Source organism: Balaenoptera musculus, chromosome 3 (genome assembly GCF_009873245.2).
Source record: "Balaenoptera musculus isolate JJ_BM4_2016_0621 chromosome 3, mBalMus1.pri.v3, whole genome shotgun sequence".
NCBI classification, from domain to species: Eukaryota; Metazoa; Chordata; class Mammalia; order Artiodactyla; family Balaenopteridae; genus Balaenoptera; species Balaenoptera musculus.
Window position 1 is genome coordinate 66,059,973 of NC_045787.1, and position 25,439 is coordinate 66,085,411.

General features: G+C 37.6%; 1 protein-coding gene across 2 annotated transcripts in view; it reads right to left on the reverse strand.

Moving 5' to 3' along the window:
* Positions 1–25,222, reverse strand: part of EDIL3 (EGF like repeats and discoidin domains 3) — a 436,572-nt gene extending 411,350 nt beyond the window's left edge. The window contains exons 1-2 of one of the 2 annotated variants that reach the window (XM_036849259.1): positions 25,056–25,222; positions 24,307–24,523 (exon numbers count right to left, since the gene is read on the reverse strand). In XM_036849259.1, coding sequence (XP_036705154.1) covers positions 24,307–24,373 — 67 coding nt within the window. In that variant the 5' untranslated portion in view covers positions 24,374–24,523; positions 25,056–25,222. Of the gene's footprint in view, positions 1–24,306; positions 24,855–25,055 lie in introns of those variants that run through there. The other variant, XM_036849260.1, reaches the window with a different exon arrangement.
* Between the last annotated feature and the right edge of the window lie 217 nt (positions 25,223–25,439).

The window sequence follows — 25,439 nt, forward strand, 5'->3', positions numbered from 1 at the left end:
CATGACTGCATTCCTTTCTGGAGGTTCTAGAAGAATCTGTTAGCTTGCCTTTTCCAGCTGCTAGAAGCTACCCACATTCCTTAATTTGTGAGACCCCCTTGCATCTTCAAAGCCAGCAATAGCCAGTTGAGTCTTTTTCACAATCCTCACTTCGACTCTGCCTCAAACATCACATCTCCTTCTCTGAATCTCCTGGCTCCCTCTTTCGCTTTAAGGAGCCCCTTGTAATTACCTTGGGCCCAACAGATAATCCAGGATAATCTCCCCATCTCAAGATCCTTAATTTACTCATATTTGCAAAGTTTCTTTCTCACAGGTTCAAGGGATTAGGACCTGGAAATCTTTGGAGGACCATTATTCTGCTACCACATCAGATACAGGGTTATTACTTCCTCATCTATATTATCTTAGACCTAACTGGTCATACTTATTTTCTTCCAAGTAGTCATTATATCAATGATTCAGGAATTGAGTCTTCAAATATCATTTATTTGGCTTTTCTGACCTTGAGAGAACAATCTTTCTGATGTCAGTTCCCACTTTTAGTGGCAGCCCCACTCCCACCCCCAACCGCTGCCCCAGGACTCCCATCAGGTTCTTATTTTTCTGTGAGTAAAATGGGAAGGACAGGATCACTAGGAACACGGGCAGAGTGTTCACCCATTTCTTTCTCTCCAGGGCTGCTGAATCAGTCATGGCAGCCACAAGGAAGCAGGATTCACATAGAAAACCCAGACTAACCACAAGAATACTCCATGCAGCCAAGGAACATTCTGCACAGGCAATAATTAGCTCTGGTATACCCTGGAACCTCATAATTTTGGGGTTTAGAGGCCAGTTCCAGTGAATGCATTACAAATGGAGATTGTGTTCTGGAAATACACCTGGCCTTCTCTAACTATTTAATGCATCTTCTCTTCTCCTTAGACCCTAAGTGGGGCACTTTTCTCTAATCCTGTGTAAGCCATAAGGCCACAGAAAAGTGTTGCTCATAATCACAAATACCTACAATAATGTCACGTGAGCAGGTGACACAGAAGTTGCTCTGAAACAGCACAAGGTTCCCTTTTGAAATTGCTTTCACATATTGTGCTATAATATACTGAAGAACCTAAACAGTGGTAGTTTTTGGTCATTTGAGGTTATACACAATTTTTAGAAGAAGTAAAACATCCCTCAGTATCAAGCCCAGTAAACTAGTTAAAAATAAAGCTGAGTTTTGGGACAGAATCTAACTGTGGCATGAAAAAGATGGTACTCATTTTATCCTGTGGCTTTAAAGACAGTTCCAAAAGGAGTTTAAGATACCATTTGAACAACTGTGGTACCATTTGGAAAAAAAGGAATAAACATCCCTGGGTGATTACCCCAGGGATGACAGCATTCACGTAGGTATGGGAATTTGGGTTTATTAAGAACTGCCATTTTAATGTTCCTGCTGCTGTGCTCCATATGAATTAATTTTTATATTTTTTAGCTTGTGGTTTCAGTCTAAGATGACTTAAATATGATGAATAAAATTTTTATCAACCATTTGATTGACTAAGACATCACCAGGCATGTCTGCCTTTATAGCATTTCATAAAATGTGCAAGGCAGCTATACTCAACACAGCAAGAATTTGGATAAATGTCCTCTCTAGTTCCCAACTTTTGCCCAAAATTTGATCACATAAGAATTTAATTAGATAAGTGATATAACACGTTGCTAATCATTTAATGTAAAAGCACAAAGGGCATTTCTAGAATATGCAATTTTCTTTCTGAAATAAATAACAAACCCGAGATTTTAAATTCCAACATCATGGCCCTCTAGTTATATGGCTCATGTATACTGAGGCTGCAATTTTAAACAGGTTGGGAGTTCCCTGAGAACTTGGAAAACTACAAAACAAAATTGCCAGCTGCTGGTTAAATTATAAAATCCCAACAGAAAAGATTGGCTTTTCAGGATAGCAACAGTTGACATGGAACTAACAGAATGTATAATTGTATCCAAAGAAAGAATGCCAGAATGCTTTGGTGTATCAACAGGATTGGGGAAAAGAGGTTATTCATCAGTTAAAACACCCAAACCTGAGAGGCAGAGGCTAACCTTGGCATTGCCCATCCAAGCACTGACCAGGAGAATGGGGGCTGCAGCACAGACTGTGGGACAGGTTTATCTCTGCTGTGGTCAGATCATCTCAACCTCAGACCATTAAACATTCAAGTTGTTCAACTAACTCCTTTTATCTAAATCCATGATAAATAAGGAGTGAATGACCAGAAGTCTCCTGTGTCTTTTTGTAACCTCAGTGATTATAATTAGCATTATGGAATTAAAAATTCATTCTGATATAAGTTTTAAAAATTATACGTACACCTGCGAGATGAATCTCTTCTCAATGCACCTACTGGACGTGTTTCTAGGACTGAAACACTAAACTATTACTACCAACTAAGGCTGAACAAATACCAAGTGAAAGCAGCTCAAGGCCTGGGGGAGTTGAAGATTCACAGGGGAGCAGCTAACATAGGTGTAAAATGATATAAGCTGAATTGAAAAGTAAGGGAAGGCAAGAGGAGGGTTAATAGAGGGAAAAGGAGAGATTTTATGAGGTCAAAGAAGAGGTGTTACAGGTGTAACTGAGTAATTCAGACTCTAATTCCTTTCCAACAGTTTGGACCCTACAGAAATGCGTGAGAAAACATAGGAACAACTATTTATACAGCCTTCTCCGAATTCAATTAATTCAGTAGGAACCCAGCTAATTTACTTAAAGACTGAAGTTTGACAAATTAAAGGCCAAGGTGTTTGAAGCCTGGGAATAGAGTCACTGCCCTCAAAAACATCTCTTAATGTGAAGTGAGTAGATAAATCGAATGCCCTTTATCAGTCATTTCCTATTAAATTAGTAAAGAAGGAATAAGTAATGCCATCACTTGTGTAGGTTATAACCTCCAGAATGGTAATTATCTAAATAAGAACCTCAGTAAACACTGAAAGGAAAAAAGACCTCAGCAAATTTCAAAGTAGTGCTTGGTATAGATCTGAGAAATCTTATCACAGATCCACATGACAAAAAGTAGTCTTTTAGAAGATTTTTATTTCATTTCACTGTGATCATATGTGGTATAGCTAAATCATGGGAGGAGACTGGATATAAATACATTGCTAATAATGGCCTCTCAAGCAGGAAGAATGCAATCCCTTTTCCAATAACTCAATCTACCGTTCAATTATCATATAAGGCAACAAAAATAATTTACTTGGGGAGTGGCTTACAGTTATATAGCAAGATTCTTCTAGGAATATTTTTTTCCTAAAATGTTCTAGGTGCCATATTAACACATTAAATATTTTCGAATGTGCTGGAAAGGTACCAGCAATGAGTGGCTCAAAAGCATATGTCTTGCCTTTCAGTATAGCTTTGGTCCACTTTCCTAAGTCAATTCTGCAAACAAGTGGTAATAGAAAAAAATAGACAATTGATGGGTTTTGCTCAACCTGTTTCAAAGAAAATCACATTCTTTTGGACTTGGTTCAAGAGATTCAGTCAAAGCAAAAGCTTTCTGGTGATAACACTCTTCTGGAATAAGATCATCAACACATACACACACGATCTTTAAGCTTCTAAAGCAGGATGAAGCCTCTGTACGATGTCTTCCCGCCTTAGGAGCCTGACTACTCTGTAAAAAGCTAGAAATAACTAAAACTACCATTATCTTTATAAATAGAAGACACACCTATTCAAGCTGGCTAAAGTACAATCTTTATTTCTAGGAGAATAAGATGCTCACAGGTACTCTAAATTTCTCTGATTCCATTAACTACTTCCCAGTGTTTTAAAGGTTTTGTCATTCCAGCTTTTAATAGGTCTAATGCTATGAATCTCAGTTTATTTTTCTGGAAACTTGCATATTTATATACTTCAGTTTAAAAAACTTCATTATTAGAAATGCTATTTTTTTTCCAACAGCATTGTCATGTTATAAAAGTATTAATAAAATGGTTTTCTGGGAATTCAATTTGTCTATCAAGTATATCCTATGTGCAAAGTGCTTCTGTAAGCACTGTGAAACACACTATGGTGCTGAATGATCTCCACTTTTTATACTTAATTCCTGTTTTAAAACAAGATAAAGTATGAGTAATCAATGTAAAAATGCTTTATATTTTATAAAACTCTACAAAAATAAAAGGAATTAGTCCTTTTGTTAAATATGGATCCACACAGATATATAAATGAACAAATATAATATCTTAATTGATTGGAAGATATAAGATTGTTAATATGGCCATTCCTCTCAAGGTGATCTATGAATTTAGTGCAATTTAAATCAAAATTCCAGCAGGCTTTTTTGAAGAAACTGACAAGTTAATTCTAAAATTTATATAAAAGTACAAAAGATATAGAATAAAATATATTTAGAAGAAATTACATAAATTCAACCCTTACAATATAGCTAAAGTAATCAAGGCACCCTGGTATTGGTGTAAAGATAAAGAGATTAAAGACACAGAATAGACACAACCAAGGCACCAAGTCAATTCAATGGAAAAATCAGTCTTTCCAACAAATGGTGCTGAAATAACTGAATCTCCCTATGGAAAAAATAAATCTCAACCCGCACCTCGTGATACATACAAAAATTAATTTAAGAAGGATCATAAACCTAAATGTAAAAACCAGAAATATGAGATTTTTAGAGGAAAAAATAAGACAATATATTTGTGACACTAGACCAGGCAAAGGCCTTTTAGGACATTAGAAACATTGACTCTAAAAGAAAAATATCTATAAAATGCACTTCATCAAAATCAGTAAGTTCTACATCAAAAGACACCATTAAGAAATGAGTATCAAGCCACAGACTAGGAAAAATATTTGCAATATGTATCTGGCAAAGTACTCATATTCAGGATATATACAGAACCAGTACAAATCAGCTTTAAAATACCCAAACAACAGTAACAAAAAGTAATATTTGCAAAAGACTGGACACTTCACAAAAGATACATGAATGTCAAGAAACTCATCTGTCCTCAAATCCTTAGTCATTAAGAAACACAAATTTAAAATACAGTGAGATACCATTTCATATCAACTAGAACAGCTACAATCAAAAGACTAATACAGTTGACCATTGAACAACAGGGGTTTAAACTGTGGGTCAGTTTTACGTGGAGGGTTAGTGACCCTAACCCCTTCATTGTTCATCAATTGTAGAACAAATTTTGGTGATGATATGGGAACAATTGGACCCCTCATACATAGCTGCTGGGAGAGGAAAATGACACAATCACTTTGGAGATCTGTTGAATAGGTTTTTATCAAGTTAACATGTATGTATCTATGACTCAGCAATTACATTCCTAGGTATTCATCCAAGAGAAATGAAATCATATGTCTATGGAAAAAAAAACCTTCCATAAGATTTTTCAGATTACCCTTATGCATAATAGCTAAAAACAGGAAACAACCCAATTGTCCATCAACTAGAGAACAAATAAACAAATTGTGCTATATTTATATGAAATACTATTCAAGAATAAAAAGGAATGCACTCATGATATGTGCAATAACAAGGATAAATAAACTCATCATGTTGAGTGAATGATGCCAGACTAAAATTCTCTCTCTCTCTCTCCCCCTATACTAACAATGATATGAAGTCCAAAAACAGACAAAGTTAATCTATGGTGACAGAAATTTAAAAAACAGATGTTGGAGAGAGGAGGGGTAAGGATGGAATTTGGCTGGATATAGCATGGGAGAATTTTCTAGGACTATGGAAATATTCTATATCATGTTTTAGTCAGTGATTAAATGGGCACATACAATTTTGAAAATTCATTGAACTAGACACAAGATTGTTATGGTGTTCTGCATATCAAAAAATTTATAGTACCATTTTGTTACTACAAATATTACTTTTATAGTAATATTTTGTACTTTTGTTACTACAAATGTTACTACAGCAATTTTCATAAACCTAAAAAACCAACAGTGACCATTCCAACATAAGACTAATAACCTAAATTGGAAGTCACAAATACTCTGGTTACACAAGAGTTTTCTGTATGTTGTTCCAGAGCAGCAGCTTGAGTAACACCCTACAATAACAAGCTTATATAGATACATAACAAAATGAACTTAACATAGGATATATATAAGCCAACTTCCCAAATGAGCAGCAATGTCAAAAGAACCAATTTTTAACTATAAACATGTATTAGTAGGTTTCCTGGAATGGTTTCGACTTAATTTCTGGACTATCAGTTTTAAAAGCACATATCAGTAATGTCTTTTTGCCTTACTACACACCTTGATTATTACTCCAACAAAAGAAACAACAGTGTTTAAGTTCCTGGAGTGCAACCAAAGTATTCATCAATTCATTTTACTTTAATTTCCTTTTGTAGGAGTCAGGGAACCAGCGAACCATCTGAATAAGCTTTAAATTGTTAAACTGCATCTTCCTCATAGTCAGTGTTTTCCTACAATTTCTAGAATCAAAAAAAAAAAAAAAAAGAAAAGGTTGATCCAAGCTACACTGTTCTGGAGTGATGGTTTACATTCCTCATATTGCCAAATGACCTAAATATTAAGTTTTCTATAATGCAGTTACTTTTTAAAATGCATACTTTCAGACTGATATACTGACATAAAAGAGTCCAAGAAGTCACTGTTAAACTTTGCATGCTCCAGCGGGCTGTGATTCTAGGCTTTGCTCCTAATAATTGCTTTCACAAACAATTGATCCTGGAAGAGTTCTTTATGCCTCTTATTATCCCAAAGTCAATTGACTTATTAATTTATAACATATTCCCAATTAAAGCTAAACTAGCAACCCGAAACCACCAACCCTAGATTGGTTTACTATGCAGCTGCTATCAGTAATAACATTTTAAATATTTCAAGGTACTCGAATTATGGGGAACTCAAAACTAAAAAAAAAGTCTTTAAAATAATCCAGAAATGTTAATTCAAATTGATCTATACCGCTTCCCAAAGAATATATAGAAATTATTTTTAGCAGTAATTTTGCTTATATTTTTGTTTTCCTATTTGTAAAGTTGACTTCTGAATACATTTTATTTTTAAAGCAATCACCAGGTGAACTCTATTACTAACTAAAGAGGTCATTTATTAAGGTATTAAGGTATTTATTCCTCCAATTTAATACTTTCCTTTACAATAAAGTATTAAAATTTTACATATATATACAGTATATATAGTATACATTTATATTTACCGGGGGGAAATCTCAATAATGTGGTTGCACTTTAGTAATAGAATCTAAGCTAATTCTTGTATTGAAAGGTATCAAGAAATTGCTAATTCAAAAATAAGTTATGGCTTATGATCCATGTATAATTTTGAAATTGAGCTTTTTAGAAACAAAATAAAGCATGTTTTTCTAGAAACAAATCTATAACACTAGCTAAAATATTTTAAATAGTGTCACTGCTACTATTTTTAAGGAAATTTGTATTAAGCTATTTTTGTGGACTGGCATTGGGACAAGAAGAAGTTGAAGGTTTGGGTAGCAGGAACACAGCAAGAATGCAGCAGGAACACAGCAAGAATGTAGCAGGAACACAGCAAGAATGTAGCAGGAACACAGCAAGAATGCAGCAGGAACATAGCAGGAGAGAAGATGACCCTGATTCCTTTGGAGGTGGCAATTTTGTCAGGAGGGTGAGAGGATGATTTAACTTTTTAATTCTCTGCATTTGCATGAACAAAACAATTTTCTAAGCCAGCCACTCTAGATCTCAACCTAGGGTTGAAAAAGGCAGGTGAAATCAGGGACATTTGGGGATACCAGATATAAATATGCCCATTTTAACATGTAGGAGCTGTCTGATCACCACCAATTAAGTTCTCATAATGCAGTGGCTACCTACATATCAGATTTGTCATCATTTCTCGTGTGTTTATGTTCCTTTTCCAAACAACTGTAATCAAAAGTTTTCATGGCATCTGGATATGTTCAGTTAAACATACAAAAACAAATGAAGGGAGTATCATATAAAATATCAGGAATCATCACGACTTCTAATACTAGCTTACTCTATAAAGGAATAGAAAACAAAGCAAGAATTTGAAGCTACCACCAAACCAAACAATTTATAGGACAGTTTTCAGGTTCCAAAATCATTCCCAGTATATTGTTTCATTTTCATTTTGATCACTATAATAAGCCCAAAAGACAAATACTGTAGAGGCTATTATCTCTATTTTTGCCAAATAAAGAAACCAAGAGATTAGAGTTTGCTAAAAGTCACAAGGCAAGTACTTGGTAGAGCCACGAGTAAGTTTTTTGAGACCTAAACTAGTCCACACTGTTACAGCAGATGAAGTTATACAAACCTGTATCTACATGAGATTATGTATAAAAACAATAGTAGGATTCTGGTCCCATGATCTTCACTCCTTGATGCTGTAAACATTAAATATGTTATGTTACATGGCAAAAAGGACTTTGTAAACGCAATTAAGATCACTAATTAGCTGACCTCAAAACAGGTAAATAATCCTGAATCTGTGTATTACCACTGCTCCTTCATGGAGACTCTCTTATAATACTCAAAATAATGTTTTTAACTGTGAATTGACTTGGAAATAGTCCATGCATAATATATTTTCTTGATAAATCTCAATGATTTTAACCATGTAAATCTCATGTGGAATCCTGCTTGCTTTGGCCACGAGCTGATTTTAGTCATAAATGTTACTTTGAAAATAAGTACAAATTGACCTAGTAGTCTTATACCCTAAAATCATTAATGTCTATTTCTTAATTCATCTGAACAAACTGAGTCATTCTGTAGGAAACCATGTAGTTCTACATTAATTCTTAAAACATGTTTGTATATCTATTTCTTGTATTTAAAAGTATTCCCTGAATGGAAAGTTTTCTGTTGTTGTTGTTGTTTTTCTGGCATTTTTCCCCCCAAAGAGGGAACAGTATAAAAGTCAATTATTTAAAATGCAAACAGAATTATTTTATTTTAAAATCTTTAGCCCAACATGAACTTAATTTTTACCCATTTAGATACATGAGATAACAGTTTTCTGAATACTAAGTACTGACCACAGAGACCACCAGTCATGAATAAGCAGATTAAAAAACCTTCATGCTCTAAACTTCCCTATATACCATATTCACAGTTGAGGCCTCTAAAGCAAAATGTGAAATAAAAATAACCTAAAGTATTTTAGAAATTTCTATTATAGCTTATAAATCAGGACACAACTCACAGTCAATATTCAGAGTAGAGAGTAAGTGCACCTAAGTGGAAAGAATATAAAGGAAGCAAAGACCTCCTGGTGAGTTAGGAGACGTTGAAGGCTATTCTACTGCAGACGATACTACAGATTGATTATGTCCCCTCAGAATCCACATGTTGAAACCTCATCCTCAATATGACGGTATTTGGAACTAGGGTCTTTCAGGGGTGATTAGGTCATGAGGGTGGAGGCCTCATGAGTACTGTTAGTGCCCTTACAAAAAAAGCCTCAGAGAGCTCCCTTGCCATGTTGACCACATAAGGTCACAGTGAAAAATGGCCACCTACGACCCAGGAAGTAGGCTCTTACCAGACGCTGAATCTGCTGGCACATTGATCTTGGACTTTCTAGCCTCCAGTACTGTAGAAACAAATTTCTGTCTTTTATAATCCACCCAGTCTATGGTATTTTTATTATAGCAGCCCTAATGGATAAGACAGTTAAATACCCCCTGAAATACAAATAAAGTCAGAAACATAACCAAGATTCATTTAGCATAAATTCAAGAATTGCTAGACTTTGTTGATCAGCCAATTTGTCAGATCCATCCAGGTTCCCATCCCCTCCTTATACCATTCTCCTCAGGAATGTGTCCCAAGGTAACTGCCCCCTTTACAGTAATAGCCACAGCCACAATTAAGAAAATAATAATACATAATGTTTATTGAGGTTTATATTGTGCCAGGATCTATAAGCACATTATGTGGATTATATCTTTTAATCATTACAACAACGCTATTAGATTCCTACTGCTTTATCCATAGTCTACAAGCTAGACAAACTGCAGAAGGCTTCAGAGCTACTGACTGTTTGATCCAGGATCCAACTCCCAGTCTATCTGATTCCATTCTCTTAACAACACATTATATTAATATACCTGTAAGTTATATCTCAGTTAAAAGACTGAAGTCTTCTTGATAAATATTGCACCAAAAAGTAAAATAATAATTAAATAAGAAAAAAAATGGATTGGTACTCCATTCATTTACCAGTTAATTTTTTATCATAATGTGTGCCAAGCATTGTGCTATGGCACTGGAAATACTGCAGTGTCATCATCATCATTATCGTCATATCCATCACAGGACACAAATATTGTTCTAAGCATTTAACCTGTATTAAATCCTCACAATAATCCTAGGAGTCAGGCTGTATTATTACTATCCCCATTTTATTTATTTATTTATTTTTGAAAACTAAGGTTAGTCATCTACTGAAACTGAAAACTCTCGACTCCTGAGCCTGGGAGCTTTATCTTGTTTTATGTTTTCACTTTGTGGTTATCACACTGTATATAGATTACTGTAATATGTTTCATTTTGCATAAATATGTAACTTCACAAACATTTTAATGCTATATATAATGTGAATAAATTAGAAAATATTCTAATTTATTATATGATACATGCTTTATTTTCTAACAGTTTTTTTAAGTAGTGTTGGAACATACCCAACCATTTGGTTGGAGAAACAAAGGGCGATTCTTGTGAACTTAAATATGATGCCAAAAGCAGAATTCATAAAGGAAAATATGGATTATTTTACAAAATAAATTTGTTTTACCTTTTGCATATTAAACATAATAAATATAATATAAAGATAAATGAAACTTGAGACAACATACTTGCAACATGTAAGTCACTTCCTTAATGTGTTTGAACAGTTAGGCTCGACATAAGCACCCTACATAAAAATGAAATCCACTCCTGAAATCCCTACCCTCTCCTTTTAACCTACAAGACAATTTCCTTAGTTTATTCTCTGTTCCACTTCATTAGAATGTAAGCTCTATGTGAGCAAGAATTTCTGTCTGTTTTGTTCACCGTCTGTAATTGCAACACCCAGAACAGTTCTTGGCATCCATCTCTACATAATAAAATGTATGTGAATAAATTATAAAACTAGGTGGTATGATCTACTTTATGGTTAAAAACATTACTTTGAGATATTTATTTATTGAAAGAAGTCTCTAAATATAGACACCAAAGTGTTACCATTACAACTTTTCTTCAATGAGTATATACTTCAGGTTAAAAAATAATTAAAACTAAAACAAAGATGATGAAGTAACTGTCCCTCAAAAAAAAAAAAAAAAAAGCCAAGGTTTCTTTCTTATCACATAAGAAAGAGCAAAGCATTAGATTTTAACATTTTTATTCTACATAATCCTTTGCCGTTGTATACCTTTTTTAGAAAGACACGTCATCTTCAGAGCTTTTAGACTAGGAGCTGAAATCACACAATTATTGGGGTCACAAGCATGCAAATTGTTTTAGAACCACCGAGGCATTTAAGAATGGTAGAAGTATAGTTGCCCAAAGGGAAATAAAAAGCAGTTTGCAGTGACATAAAGATGGTCATTACACAAACAACTCTAAACAGAGCTGTTTCGGAGACTCTTGACTCCTGGGCAGACACAGTGCCCAGGTGCTGTCTTTTCCCCTCTGCCAAGTATATCTGGGTTCAGCAGGTGTGACTGCGTGGTGGGAGGAGGTAAAGAAGTTATGGCGGGAGGAAAGTTATGGCTGGTGGAGCTCATGGGAGTGGTCACCAAGGCACTGGGGCAATTAGCAGATCGGAGGGCTACCTGCAGCTCCTCCACCTGACAGTGAAAAACCACCAAGTGCTTTGATTTTGTTGCATATACATTTCTTTTCAACTCCTGATAATAAAATGATAGTCTGAAGCTTACTGTCTATCTTGCATATACAATTACAACTATTTTATTGTAATTTGATAATTTAAGGTAAAACCCGAATCTTGATTTTAAAGTGTTTATAAATTAGACAGGGATGAAAACAAGATGGTAATTTATTCAGTCAGCTCTTAGAGTTTGCCTCTACTTAAGTATTTATTGCTTTCTAAAAGTGTATCACTTGCGCCATAAATCACACGTCAATGCATCTGGGCAAGTAGATAAGAATTTATTAAATTAGTTAATGGGTCTATTAAAGGAACACATTTTTTGTTTTAACCAGAGAAAGATTTATACACCAGCAGAGTTGTTTTTCATTCATGTTTTTCACTCCTTCACGCATGCATAAACTCAGCCAACAAATATTGAGTGTCTACTGTGTACAAGGCATCACGTTTGGAGCTGGATATAACCATTAGGGAATAAAACAGATGTTCTTCCAGCCCCCACGGAGCTTGCAAGAATACATTACGAACAAGAGAGAAAATAAGATAATAAACAAGTGATTATATAAATGTGATTTTTGAAAAATGCGTAATTTCAAAAAAGAACAGTAATAGAAGCTAGTGACAGGGGTATATTGTTTGTATCTATGTGTATGTTGACGCCTCAGTACTTGGAGAAGGTGATCACAAAGATTCTCTGAGGTTGTGCAGTTTAAGCTGAGGAATGATCTGGGAGCAGAAAATGGCAACATATAGAAGGAGATAGCTAGAAATAAATAAATAGGAAAAATACAGAAATAGAGACAGATGATGGTTTCAAGAAGATAGTGAATACTTCAAAGGGCCCAAAAGAAATAAATATGCAAAAAAAGGTAAGGATAAGAATTTATACATTGTATTATTATTTAGCTGATATGTACATGATATTAAAATAGCAATAAGTAGCAGAATAACAATTTACAGTGAAGAAATCAGGTTATTCTGAGATTCTGTGGGCAGAGAATACATCATACAGTAGTAATGGTCATCATTCTGAATGCAGAATGAAGAAAAATATAAAGTAAAACTCCAGTGAAGGCTAATGCAAAACAAAATTATGAAATAAAATGACATAGATAAGTAGTACTTGGAAAAAGGTGGTCTGATAGAAAAAATTAACCAGCAAAGTAATAGATTAAAAATTAAGATTGTATTTGCAAAATTAAAAAGTACAGACTAATGTGTGTGGTGTTATTTTAGGGAAGCACATCCCTGGAATTCTCTGTTGAGTTTTTGGCAAGCCTGTTGCATAAATATGTAGGCTACTTGGACAGATTCCAAACGACACAACTAAAAGGATGAAAGGAATGGCTTACAAGGACAGATTAAAGGAAAAATATGTACGACTTTAGCATCTCAGAAACTAAAGAAGAAACATTATGGTTTACAAATATTTGAAACATGTAAATTGAGGAAAAAGAATTCTTTGTGTACAAGGTTGCACAATTACGAGCATATTATAAAGGAAAAAAACTTCCCCTAGTAATAATGTTGTTTTCCAGTAAGAACCATTTGGACAAATAATCCAAGATGGGCAAGGATTAAGGCCACCAAGCAGATATAGACATTCCTAGTAACTTAAACTCTGTAGACCTCAAAATACATAGAGGCCTATCTGAATAGGACAAAGTAGGACATCTTCCCATTACCCAGCTATGCTTTAAATTTAGAAGGGATCCTTCCTCGGATTTAAGGCTTTTCTCTGCCATTGTGCTAAAGTGAAAAGAGTCCTGGACTTGGGTCTACAAAACCTAGTTTTGAGTGTTTATCACTGGGAATAGAATTATTCTGTCTATAGCTTCATCTGTCAATGGGGATAATAATAATCCACTAGGTTTTTGTGAGGTTTAAAAGAGCTGTTGCATATGAAAACATATTTTATGTGCTTGAAAGCATAGCTCTTAGTGAATATATCAATTATCATAATGAGCTCAATGTGTCAAAAGGTGTAGGATGAAGACTGTCAAAGTGCATGATGCCTGGGACTAGGCTATTACATCTCTCTTCCTGCTCTAGAGAAAATCAGCTCTCCTCTGAGTTAGTGTCTAACCTGCAGCTCTCTTAATTGGTTACCATTTTCTCTCCCATAGCTTATAGAGATGTGGCAGGAGTCCCTCTTGTTCCTCAGTGCAACTTCCTGAACATTCTCTCCTTACGCTCTAAAAAAAAGCAACAGCAAAAAAACCCTATCCACTTTTAATTTCATGCCATAGATCTCTATTCCCCAATACTACCCCCCTATTATAGTTATTTCTTCATCTCTGTACCTCTCTCACTCCTTAAAGATTTCTGTTCCTGGTTCACTATCATTCTCTCCAACATTTCTCCTGGTATAATTTTTTGGGGAATTTCAATACCCACATAGATAATTTTTCCAAATGTTTTGATTCTCCTCTTCCAATGATCTTGTCTTCTACCCTCCTTCAACCATAACTCCTATGGTCATACTCCCAAATTTATAATTATCAATATCTGTAATTATAGTATAATTACTGCAATGCCCCCATCACCTTACTCCTCATACCATCACTTTCTTTCTTGCTCATTCCCTTTTGGACCCAAAACTCAACCTTTCAAATTCACCAGGATTTCCAGTGGATCCTATTACCTCTTGACAGAACTCCAGTTTTCTCATGGCCAATGAGGGGAAAGGGACGTTGGAAATTACCTTAGTTTGAGACTTAAAGAAGCAAAAATGATGAAAGCACGTGGGCTGAAAAATTCACAAATGGTTGAATACATCTTGAAATGGATAACCACAAAGATCAGGTTGGTAAAGAAGAAAGATAAGAAGAACTGAAAATTACAGCAATGACAAGAGTGGGTTTACTGGGAATGAAGGGCAAGGAGAGGTAGAAAGACAGAAAATTCTGGCAAGAAATGGAAAGTCTGAGAAATTTAAAGTACTAGTAAATGAGCAAATCATGTGATGAGAAAGTCTAATGAACAGCATTGCCAGTAGGTACCTAAGAATGGAGCTGGGAATCATTAGTGTTGGGAACTTCCAGGAAGTTTAACACCAGATTATTAAAAGGGTCACAAGTTTTTAAGGGAACAAATAATAGAGAAGAAACAAGGTTCTGAAGCCTTTGAGGAAGTTCAGGATGTTGTGATGGTTAGTAATTGGCTCCAAAGAGGAAAGGAGATGTTATAGGCTGATGGCAGGAAAGTGTGAATGTCATACTAAGAGGCAGTTAGAATAGTTTCCGAAAAAGCAAGTAGTACACCAACTCCTCCTTCTCATCTTGTGGGTCCAAGAACTGAGAAAAAAGCACCAACTATAACTACCTAAAGCAAAGTGGTATAGCAGAAAAGAGTAAAAGATAAGCTGGAATCACAGTCAAGTTCAAACTCTGGCAATGGTTGCTTAAATTATAGGACATGTTGAATTATAAATGATGTGACTTTTTCAAACCTCAGGTTCCTTATCTGTTAAATGAGATTAAGAATGCCTTTTCTGCTTATGTTTCCTAGAATAGACATGGGAAATGCTTAAGAAATTTTAACTATTGTTTTTATTATTATTATTATTATTTTAGGGGAATAAATATAATAAAGCATGTAGAGGTCCATTTCAACTATAAAATACCATACAGATGTACAGAAGAAGATATTAACAAGGTGATCTCATATGATGTAATTTTCATTATTTTGTAAAATACTTAAAGTTAATCCAATTCTAGTTTTAAAAAATAAATATCTTGGTTAAATAACGCTTAAAAGAAACCAGAAGATATAATTTTCTAGCTGATATGGTTTGAGACCATTTGGTGCTTTTGTTTGGCTCAAATTTCTTAATGGCGTTACACAGAAATAAAATTAAATGAGGATGGGATGTAAAGCAAATAAAATACCTTCATTAAACTAGCAGAAATAAAAACCTAGTTAACCTTTAAAATCACCATGTCCTACATTATGTATCTGTTAACCTTTAAAATCACTTTTTCCTACATAACGTATCTGAAAATTATAGAGAAAGCATGCTCTTACATATCATACTGAATAACAGTGGAGCAATGGAATCCTAGAAAACCAAAATAAATTCTAAAAATCATGTTGAAATAAAATTGAATAGCAAGGTTTTGAATCACTTCCCGAGTACTCCTCTTCTTTTTCCTGTCTTCACTATTCATACTAGTGATGCATTTTTCTGAAAGACACATTAACTCTTTCTGACCAAACAGAGCATACGCCACCCTTTATTTCTGAATGTGAAAAGAAAAGATGTATTGACACTTTACCAAACTAAATTTGAAAATTTTAAAAATTTTGCCCCAAGAAAATAAATATAATTTACCCCTTCCAAAATATCTACCTGTTAAATAGAAATTGGATATGATGTGTGTGTTTTACAAATAAGAAAATCATTTAACAAAATATTTCCATGACATACAGGATGTGTCGCTCACTGAAATACAGCATAGTTCAGTAGTTAAGAGAGCAGGCTCTAGATTTAAACTGGATCCTATTTCTAACAAGCTACTTAGTAGATTATTTATTTGGGAGATTACTTAACCTCTCTGTATCTCTCTTCTCATTCATATGTAAATAATAATAGTACTTGCCTCATAGAATCATAGTGAGAATCAAAGATGGTACTTAGAACAGGGGAACACCTAACATGCACCAAATAAATACTACACTTACTAACTATACTTAAGAAAGATATCCGAATGAATGCTCCTTGTTAAGTTATCTAGCAAGATGCTTAAATAGACATGGTGGTAGTCCCCAAATAAAGAGAGGAAAGCAAAAAACAAACTGATGTCTGAAAAATTATTGTTCCTAGATCAAAATTAAAGTTAGCTGGAAATGTTAGAACCTTGTATCTAACAAAGAAATCAATCACTCAGAGGTAGTTTTTCTTTTAACTGAAGATGCACAGCAAACACAGCACTTCTTGTCATGCCTGCATGTTAATATTATGTGTTTAGCAATGCTCTTGCAGGAGTATTGAGAAGTATTTTCAAAGTAGTTCACTCTATAACATATATTGTAAAAAAAAGAAAAAAAAAAGTTAATATAACAAAGTGAGAAACAAAGCTTTTAAAGTTCCTGGGACTACTTTGGACTTATCTTTTGTAACATACTGCTGTTTAAAATATGTGGGTATCTCTCACAGAACACTGACGGGGGCGAGGGCGGGGAGTGGATAGCTCCATTCTTTTGGATATATATTGAGTGTTTCGGTTTTGTTGCTGCTGTTGTAGAGTTGTGTTGTTTGTTTTGCCTTGCACTGCTCTAAGCCCTGGCTCTGTAGGAAGCACAATATGACACAAGAATTTATAAATAAATATGAAAGCATTTTGAATGGTAATTTGCATTTTGTTTGCCTATAGACAATTTCAAAATAGTGTTGACAATACAAAAGTTAAACTATAGAATGAAAAAAGATGAATAAACAAACAGGAAAAAGTGTGTGGATAAAATTAGAGTTCAATTAGCATCTGGAGCCAAACATGTGAGGGGAGAAGGGTATCGGAGATGTGAGCAAAGATAAGACTGATGCCTATAATTGGGAGACTGCTCTATGCTACTGGGAGGGATTCGCCAATTTATTTCAAACAAGAATATTCTCCAATGTTCCCACTTGACTGTCCCAGTCTTTTCTGCCCAAGGGTCATGAGCCCGTTTGACCTGGGCTGTCTTCATATGATCTCCAGTAGCAGTAAAATGTAAATGGTCATCCTGACCTCAGTACAAGAAGAGACTTAAGAGGATTATTGTGCATTCCCAAAATAAATGTCTTCATCAAATACCAAGCATAAACCTTAAAGAATGCATGGTGTCCTAACCCATTCAGAGACCACTTTCAATCATGCACAAAGTCATTTAACAAAAAGAGATTAAAACCTTGGCCTTTCCGTCTGTGGGCTGTTATACTATGTTAAATTAGTTTTAAAGAGACTGATCAGTTTGATACAGACCTGTTTTAGAAAATAGAAAAAAGTAAAGCTTAGATCTAGAGTCAATTTTCTTTCTCCATAGTAACAATCACATTCAAAAGTGCTTTAGTACTCAAAAAGCCTTCACTTAAATTCTTGAACTTAAATCCTCCATTCTACTTCATGCACTATTAAATCTTCTGTTGAACAAATCCTACACAGCTTCTATCACCATAATAATGCATATTTTAAAACAAAATAGTAGTACCTTTCCTTCTAAAATATAACAAAATAATTGCAGGGCATCTTATCTGCATTCTGAGATCTACTTCTTTTCTACAAAATTGAGTCCTCTGTTTTGTAATTTGTACCTTCATTCATTACTTTAGGAGGAAAATCAATAAAAAAATGTATAACAACATATTATCTGAAATGATGGGAAAATAAAATTTCAAACAAGCACATTCTTCAGATATGTCTTTCACCTTTAAACAGGTTTTTCAAGCTTAAACATTTTGGACAAAATCTCTTCAATAATGCACATATTTCACTGCCTTTGTATCCCCCAAATGTTCAACATATTGCAGTGAGTCTTTGTCTAGGATGCAAGATCAATATTGGCATCAAATACAAGCATATTCTCACATAGGGTAATGCCTTTTGGCCTTTAAACATAGCCCCTCTCCCACCCCAAATAAATGTCTCTAGTTTTTTACACTGTAAGGTAGCTCTGCTTTTACATATACTTTTTCAATCTCCTCTTTGTCTAACAGCTGCCATGTTTTATCGCTCTGATTAAGTTTGACCTATTACCTCATATGTCTTTTATTTTTTGAATTCAGTTTATAGAGAGCCCTGGAACTTAAAAACCATGAGAAATAGACTTTTCTATATGATTTAAGGCCGAAATGCATTATCTATTTTAGGTGGTCAGGAGTTTTTGATGTTGTCTCCTAGGTTCTCAGCTCTGTGCTACAGGCAAAGCAAGATACTTCTCTACAAGTGGGGTGGACGTAAGTTATTGCCCAGTTGATAGTTTTAGGCAGGACACTGTGATCGTATCAAGGTGTAAAATCCTGAGTTGCTCCATAATTCAGATCCTAATTTATTTCTGTTTATGTTTTAAACCTCAGGATTTAGTAGTAGAGGCTTTACATTGTCATTTTTTTTTTCCTCACAAGAAAGCAAATTGCAAATGTCACAGTGTTTTAGAGATTTGCAACCTTTTAATAATGATGACAGAATTTTATAGTGGATGCTGTGCCCTCGTTGCTATCCAGCAAGGAAATGTTGGGAGGGGGGTTATTTAAGGAGGACTCTGACACAGAAAGGATACCACTGGAGACAGACTGCTTGACATGGTATCAGCGACTTTATAAGAAACAGAGAGAACGTGTAGAAATGGTGTGACGGTGAATCTGTAACACTGTTTTAAGGGCTATATCAGCAGATGCTAGAACTAACTTTTGAGGAATGGTTATCAGTTAAGGATCAATTAGAAAAAAATAATGTCAAGTCACTGACAGCTATTGAAACACAATAGGCACATACATAAGGAATAATAACTGGCTTAAATGGGTAATGACAAAACTTTATCACGTCATTTAGTCTCTTTTGGCCCTGTGACTTAAGTTAGAAACTTACAAGTTTCAGGAAGCATACACTTTACCATTGTGACAGAAAAGGATAAGCTGTAATCTCCTCCAGTACTTTAGATCTGTACATATAAATAGTTGAATATACATCCACGTAAATCAATATAACAAGTACTTACTTCTATGCATAAAATTTACAGTTGGTAGGGAGAGTAAGCTTAAAAGTATGCCAAACATTTCAGTAATAATTGTTTTACTACAAGCTCCTCATAGCTCTACGTGCATTTCCTTGGAAGTTACTCAGGAACCCCCTGAGAAATAATGGCTCAACCTAGACATATAGTTATTTGTGTGCGGCAGTTAGAGCAACTCTGCTTCCAAGTAAAAATCCTGTGGTACAAGCAGCAGGTCCTTACAGCTCACCCTCCCTATCTTTCTCAGGGGAGCGCTGAAAACTTCAATAATATCAGTTTCACAGAGAGTAGAAAGTCACTTTATGTGGATTTGCAGATTAACATTTACTACTTTACTTCCCCCGCCCGCCACCCAACATCTTTCCTTTAAAAGATCTCCATTGATTATCCTGACACCTGCTGGCAAGGGCATAGTCGATGATCCCAGTCTACTTTTCCCTTCAACAATTCTCCCAAAGCAAAGACTGTTTAGAGGTATTTTCAGTAACAATTAAGGGGTAATTCATTCAGTGTAAGTATTTATAGTACTTAATTTTTAGCATTATCACACAACCATGAGAAAATTTTCAATAATCCATTTCACATAGCCAACAACTTAAGTCTTTATATATAAATACATGTTTGCTTTGATTAACCAAAAGATATTATAATCATTATAAGGGCTGTGATTTAAAAAACAAAAACAAAAACATGCTAGACATCTTCCTTAAAAGACAGGTAAGAATTAAGTAATAGGAATGGCTTGGCTTTGGTTTTCTACTATTTTTTTTTCATCATAATAACATCAGTTTGCAAACTACTTAGGAAATAAACTCAAACTCATATAAACTCATAGGAGTAAACTGATTACAAAATTTGCTGTTTGTTTCTCAGTACCCAAGCGTTCTGATTTACTTTGATTTGAACTGAGTTCTGAAACCCGCACTGTTTTTCGTGGGTTTATTTGGCAAGGAATATAATGAACCTACTACATCATAAATGATACTCAAAGCTATTGGCGCCTGCAAGTATGTTCAGTAAACAACAAATATCAGAATTACTTTCTTAGGCTTTAGGAAACTCTCAGATCAGGCGGGTTTACAAAACTGTACACAAATGATAACATATACAGTCCATCCCATTATTCAAAACCCTTCAAAAGATGAAAAGTTTTAAAAATAAATTACCTAATTAAAATTTTTATCTTAATTAATATCAGTGAAATTAAGAGTGTGGACTACTAATTTAGAGTCTAAAAACTGTCAAACTTATACTTTGTAATGGTTTTGAGCAACCAAGCTTTTTTAGTCTAGTCACGTATATGGTATTCTCATTTTGTGAGAAGGAAAAATCATATGTATCTGACAAGAAAGGAAAATTTTATGAAAATATTTATTAAAAATACCCTACATCCTGAATACATGTTTTATATAAACACTGATCTTAAGATATTTGAGAAAAATACAAGAGAGTTTTAATTTAGAGAAGAGCTCAGAAGTAAAATACATTTGCCTGGTTTTGAAGATCTTTGTAAATTCAAGAGTACAGAGGGGAGAACAGACCATTTCAATTTTTGTAACCCTTAATTTGTATTATTATAAATGTTTTCCCCAAACAATATAAATTTAAAACAAAAATACATTTCAATTCTAAGAAAATATTTCAAAAATAATTAGAAAAAAACTTCTTTAGGACCAAAAGGGAAAAAATGTGTTTTGCATCATAACAGTGGTCAGCGCTTTGCATTAGTGTCAAACTGTACCAGCAGGATACTTTATCTTCAATTACTTATTATTTTTAATTCAGTATTTCAAAATTATTTTTTTTAATGTTTCACCTGGAATCTGCAGCTAGCATTTATTTTTAAAGTATAAAATTAATGATCATGTAAATCAAGTAATGAAGACACTAATGTGTAATAATTTTTTTAAAGTACAGTAGCCTGTTATTTCAGCATCAGTATTGCTATACTAATCATAGAAGCATGGGTGCTTTTACCTCGAGTGAGACTGTTCAGGTACTAATTGATCCCCATGTAGAATTAACTAAAAATCGCCATTGATTAAAAAAGGAAATGCGAACGCCAGTGATTTCATAGTATTTAGGACATGTCTAGACATTTTTAAACAGTGCCATTTGCTTAAAGACTTCAGACACAAACTGCAAGCACAGGGACAGATTGCATAAGATGTCACGTGCTTGCTGCAACTGTATGCATGTAATTGGGTTTTTTAGAGCAACCCATAACAATGAATAATTTAAGAGTTAATGAAATATTCAATCTGACTGATCCATTGGTTTAATTTTTAAATAAAAACGACTAAGAAAAGGAATTACATGTCCTTATCAAATCCCAGTCATTAATACGCGTAAATTGCAACCCACACAGGGAAACACCAATTTATAAAACGTATACATTAGACAAATGATATCTGGGGAGGTGGGGTGGGAGAGGTGCAAGGTAAATTCTCATCGTCAACACTGGCCTCAATAAGTTTGCTCAAAGTTTAATTGTTTGGAGATGTCACGCAAGCTGTACTCTGCCTTTCTGCAGAGCTGAGGGAGAATAAATTAGAAAGGTGCAAGTTTAACAAAAAGAGCTCGTGGAAAATGGTCCATTTCTTTCCTGTCCCTCTCCTCACAGGCTGTCTGGACAAAAAGAGAAATCTACGGAAGAATGTGGAGTACACACTGCCCAGCATTGTCTAGGGGACGGAAAGAGAGCCCAGGCAACACACCAAGGTTGGATCGCCTGGCGGAGTAAGCTGTGCCCTAGGCGTGTGTATCTTTAGACAGCAGAGCTTCGGGCTGCATCGAGACGGGACTCACCGAGCGCCCCAGGGCTCCAGCAACCAGACCTAGGGAGGCTAGCGCGGCACACAGGTTAGATACACTTTCTCCTCCTCCACCTGCGCCGCCCTCCGCCTAGGTGCCAGGACCGATGATGGAGGCGATGGTGTCAAGGAGTAGGTGCCTGTGAGTGGGTGAGTGTGTGTTTTCGGTTTGGGGTGGGAACGGAGGCGGGGAAAGGAGGAGGGGAGGGGAATGCCTGCCGTTCTCCCCCTCCTTTCGTGCTGAGGGATCAAAGTGCAGAAGGAATCCAGACGGGAAATGAAAGAAAGGAGAAATATCGGCGGTTGAAGCACTGTCCTTTTCGTATAGCTGGGGCAGTCCGCGGTGCAACTACAGAGCCATTACCATTCCTTAACCTTCAGTGGAGCGGCTGGCGGCCTCTGCCTGATAACTGGAAGGGCACATAGTAAACGCGGGCGAGGCACACACCTACTCGCAGGGGGAAATAGCCACGTTCTGGGGGAGGGAGGGAGGCCCAGGAAAGGTGCGGCCTGGATAGCTACTGGTAGGGCACCGAGGGCATCTGGCGAGGAACACCCGGCTTCTTAGGCAAATAGTAGCCCAAGAGTTCACAATTTTCCTGTGAAACAAACAGGCGGATGGGTGCATGGATGAATGGTGTAGAATATTCATTCAGCGTCTAATCTCAAATGGATGTGAGTCAATGCATTTGTAAATCCAGCCACCGTTTTCGAGAGGCACAGCATTTTAAACCCTGTAGTGCACTCAGCTCTCCACTTGAAGCAGCCTGCGGAGGGTTTCATTACCCACTGAACACACAGGAGGAGCCGCCTGTGTATGTGGGCGCAGAAGGGACTTGGGTCCGCCTCGAGCAACCTACCCAGAGTCCCTGCAGCTCCCCCTGCCCTTTCCAGGCGCCAACTTCAACCCCAGCGCGAGCGTAGATGGAACCAAGACCAAGGCTTGTCCTGACAGGCCATCCTTCCCAGGGACCTGGAAGCCGACTACGCAACTCAGCGGGAGACTCCTCAAAGTCCTGTGTTTTTTTTTTGTTTGTTTTTTTAAACAGACTGGTTTATTTCATGCAATTCATGAAAACCACCACCAGACCACCTCTTACAACTTTTCCGCTCTTGGGCGGGGGTGCCAGGGTAGTCTTGCAACGCAAGATTCCTTATTACCAAGAGTTAGGCTTCTACCAGGAGGGAATGCTGAGCAAAGCTTGAGGCCCTTTGGGCTAGAGGAAGGGCGGGTTCCTGGGGTTTTTCGGCTATTGGTGCTGCGCCTCCAGGATGGGGAGATGGGGGAAAGCCGAACTGACTTATCAGACCCGTCTCCACCGCACCCACCGCCCAAACTCCCAGCACCGGGTTCGGATTTGCAAACTGCTTGGCGTGGGCCGGGCACCAGAGCACAGCACCCTGGAGGCGGACAGCCCAATGGCACTCCAGCCTCTTCCCCTTTCCACTACTCCACTCCCGGGGCACGCTCGCTTCCCTCGCTCCCCAGCGAAAGCCCCGTCTGGAGCCGGGAGCCGGCATCACCAACACTGCCCAGGGAGGGTTCGCGCGGCTACCCGGGGGCCAAGTAAGCCGTGCAAGATCTGGTTCCCCCCCCCCCGCCTCCCCTGCGTCCCCGTCCTTCCTCGATCTCATCTGGGTACCCCACACCCTCTTCCCGGCTCAGGCCCGCACACTCCGCTCTGACTTTGCGAGCACTTTTCCTGGGCACGCAGGGCAGGGCGCAGCCTCCTCGGTGCCGCCCACGGCGCTCGCCACCCCTGGAGCGCCCGGGGGACCTCCTCCAGCCCCCTGCGCAGCGTTTCCCAGGGGACTCTCTGCCTGTCCCGCAACCGGCGCCCGGGGCCGTCGCCTCACCTTTGCAGAACTGAGGGACACCAAGGCTGAGCCCAACCAGGAGCCAAGCAGCTACCGAGCGCTTCATGATCCCGTCTCTCGGACGTTACCCCGCTGGCCAGGGGTCCTAGTGGAGGGTAGTGTCGCTGAGGTGGCACCGCAGGGCAGCGGCAGACCCCGCCCCGACAGAGGATTCAAGAAGATGTCTTTTTTCCTGCAGCGTCTCCTTAAACAAATTCTTGGAGAGAGCAAGAAAGAGTGGTGAGCAAAGGGAGGAATCTTTCTTCCCCTTTTGCCTGCGCTCCGGGGCGCTGGGAGGTGGGCGAGCTCCGGGGAGTCGCCAGCGGGCTCAGCCTCCTCTGCGGGTGGGTCCCAGGCGAGGCGCGGCGGGCGGGGCCGGGCGCCGGCTCCGGCGGCGGCTCGGGGTCACCCGCGCTGGCGGACCCGCACACTGCGTGCTCTGCTCGCGCCGCCGCGGCCGGCTGCGGGGCTTCTGACTTAAGAGAACAATGAAGCGTGAGCAGGCGGGGAGCGAGGGAGCGAGCCGAGAGCGCACTGTGTACAAACAGAGGCGGCGTGCGTGTGAGCTTGAGCCTCGCAGGCGCCCGCCCGCCCCGCGCGCCCCTCCTTCCTAATCCCTCCGGCGGCCTCCCCCTCTTTCTCCCCCCACCCCCCAGAGGTGGCTCCTTCTGCTGGAAGAGAAAAGGGAGACAACTGCAGCCACACCCTGGCACCTGCCACCACCTCTGAAGTTCCTACAGTGCCTGTACCTTCTGCACACACGCCAGAGACTCCGGGGTTAAGGGAAGCAACCCTTGGTGTCTGAGATTCTCTTGGTTTCCAACACTGACTTTATAATTAACCACGTTAAGGAATCCCCTGAAGTCCCGTTCTCAGTATAGCCAGAAAAAGAAGTCAAGAGATTTTGAAAAGTGGCTCTTGGGGCACAAAGCTGCCCGAGAGACAGAACGCTGCAAAGTGAATTGTCCCGGATTCCAGGAAATGCAACGTGGTCAGCAGCCAGACTCTAATCAGCCGAGACAGGGCTGCTCTGCTGCTGTTCTGGCTGCACTTTGGTTGGCTCTAGGGTTGGGGAGAGAGCCCTGTGGGCTCATCTGTCCACCGGGGCCAAAAGGTGAAGGCACAGGGCAAGC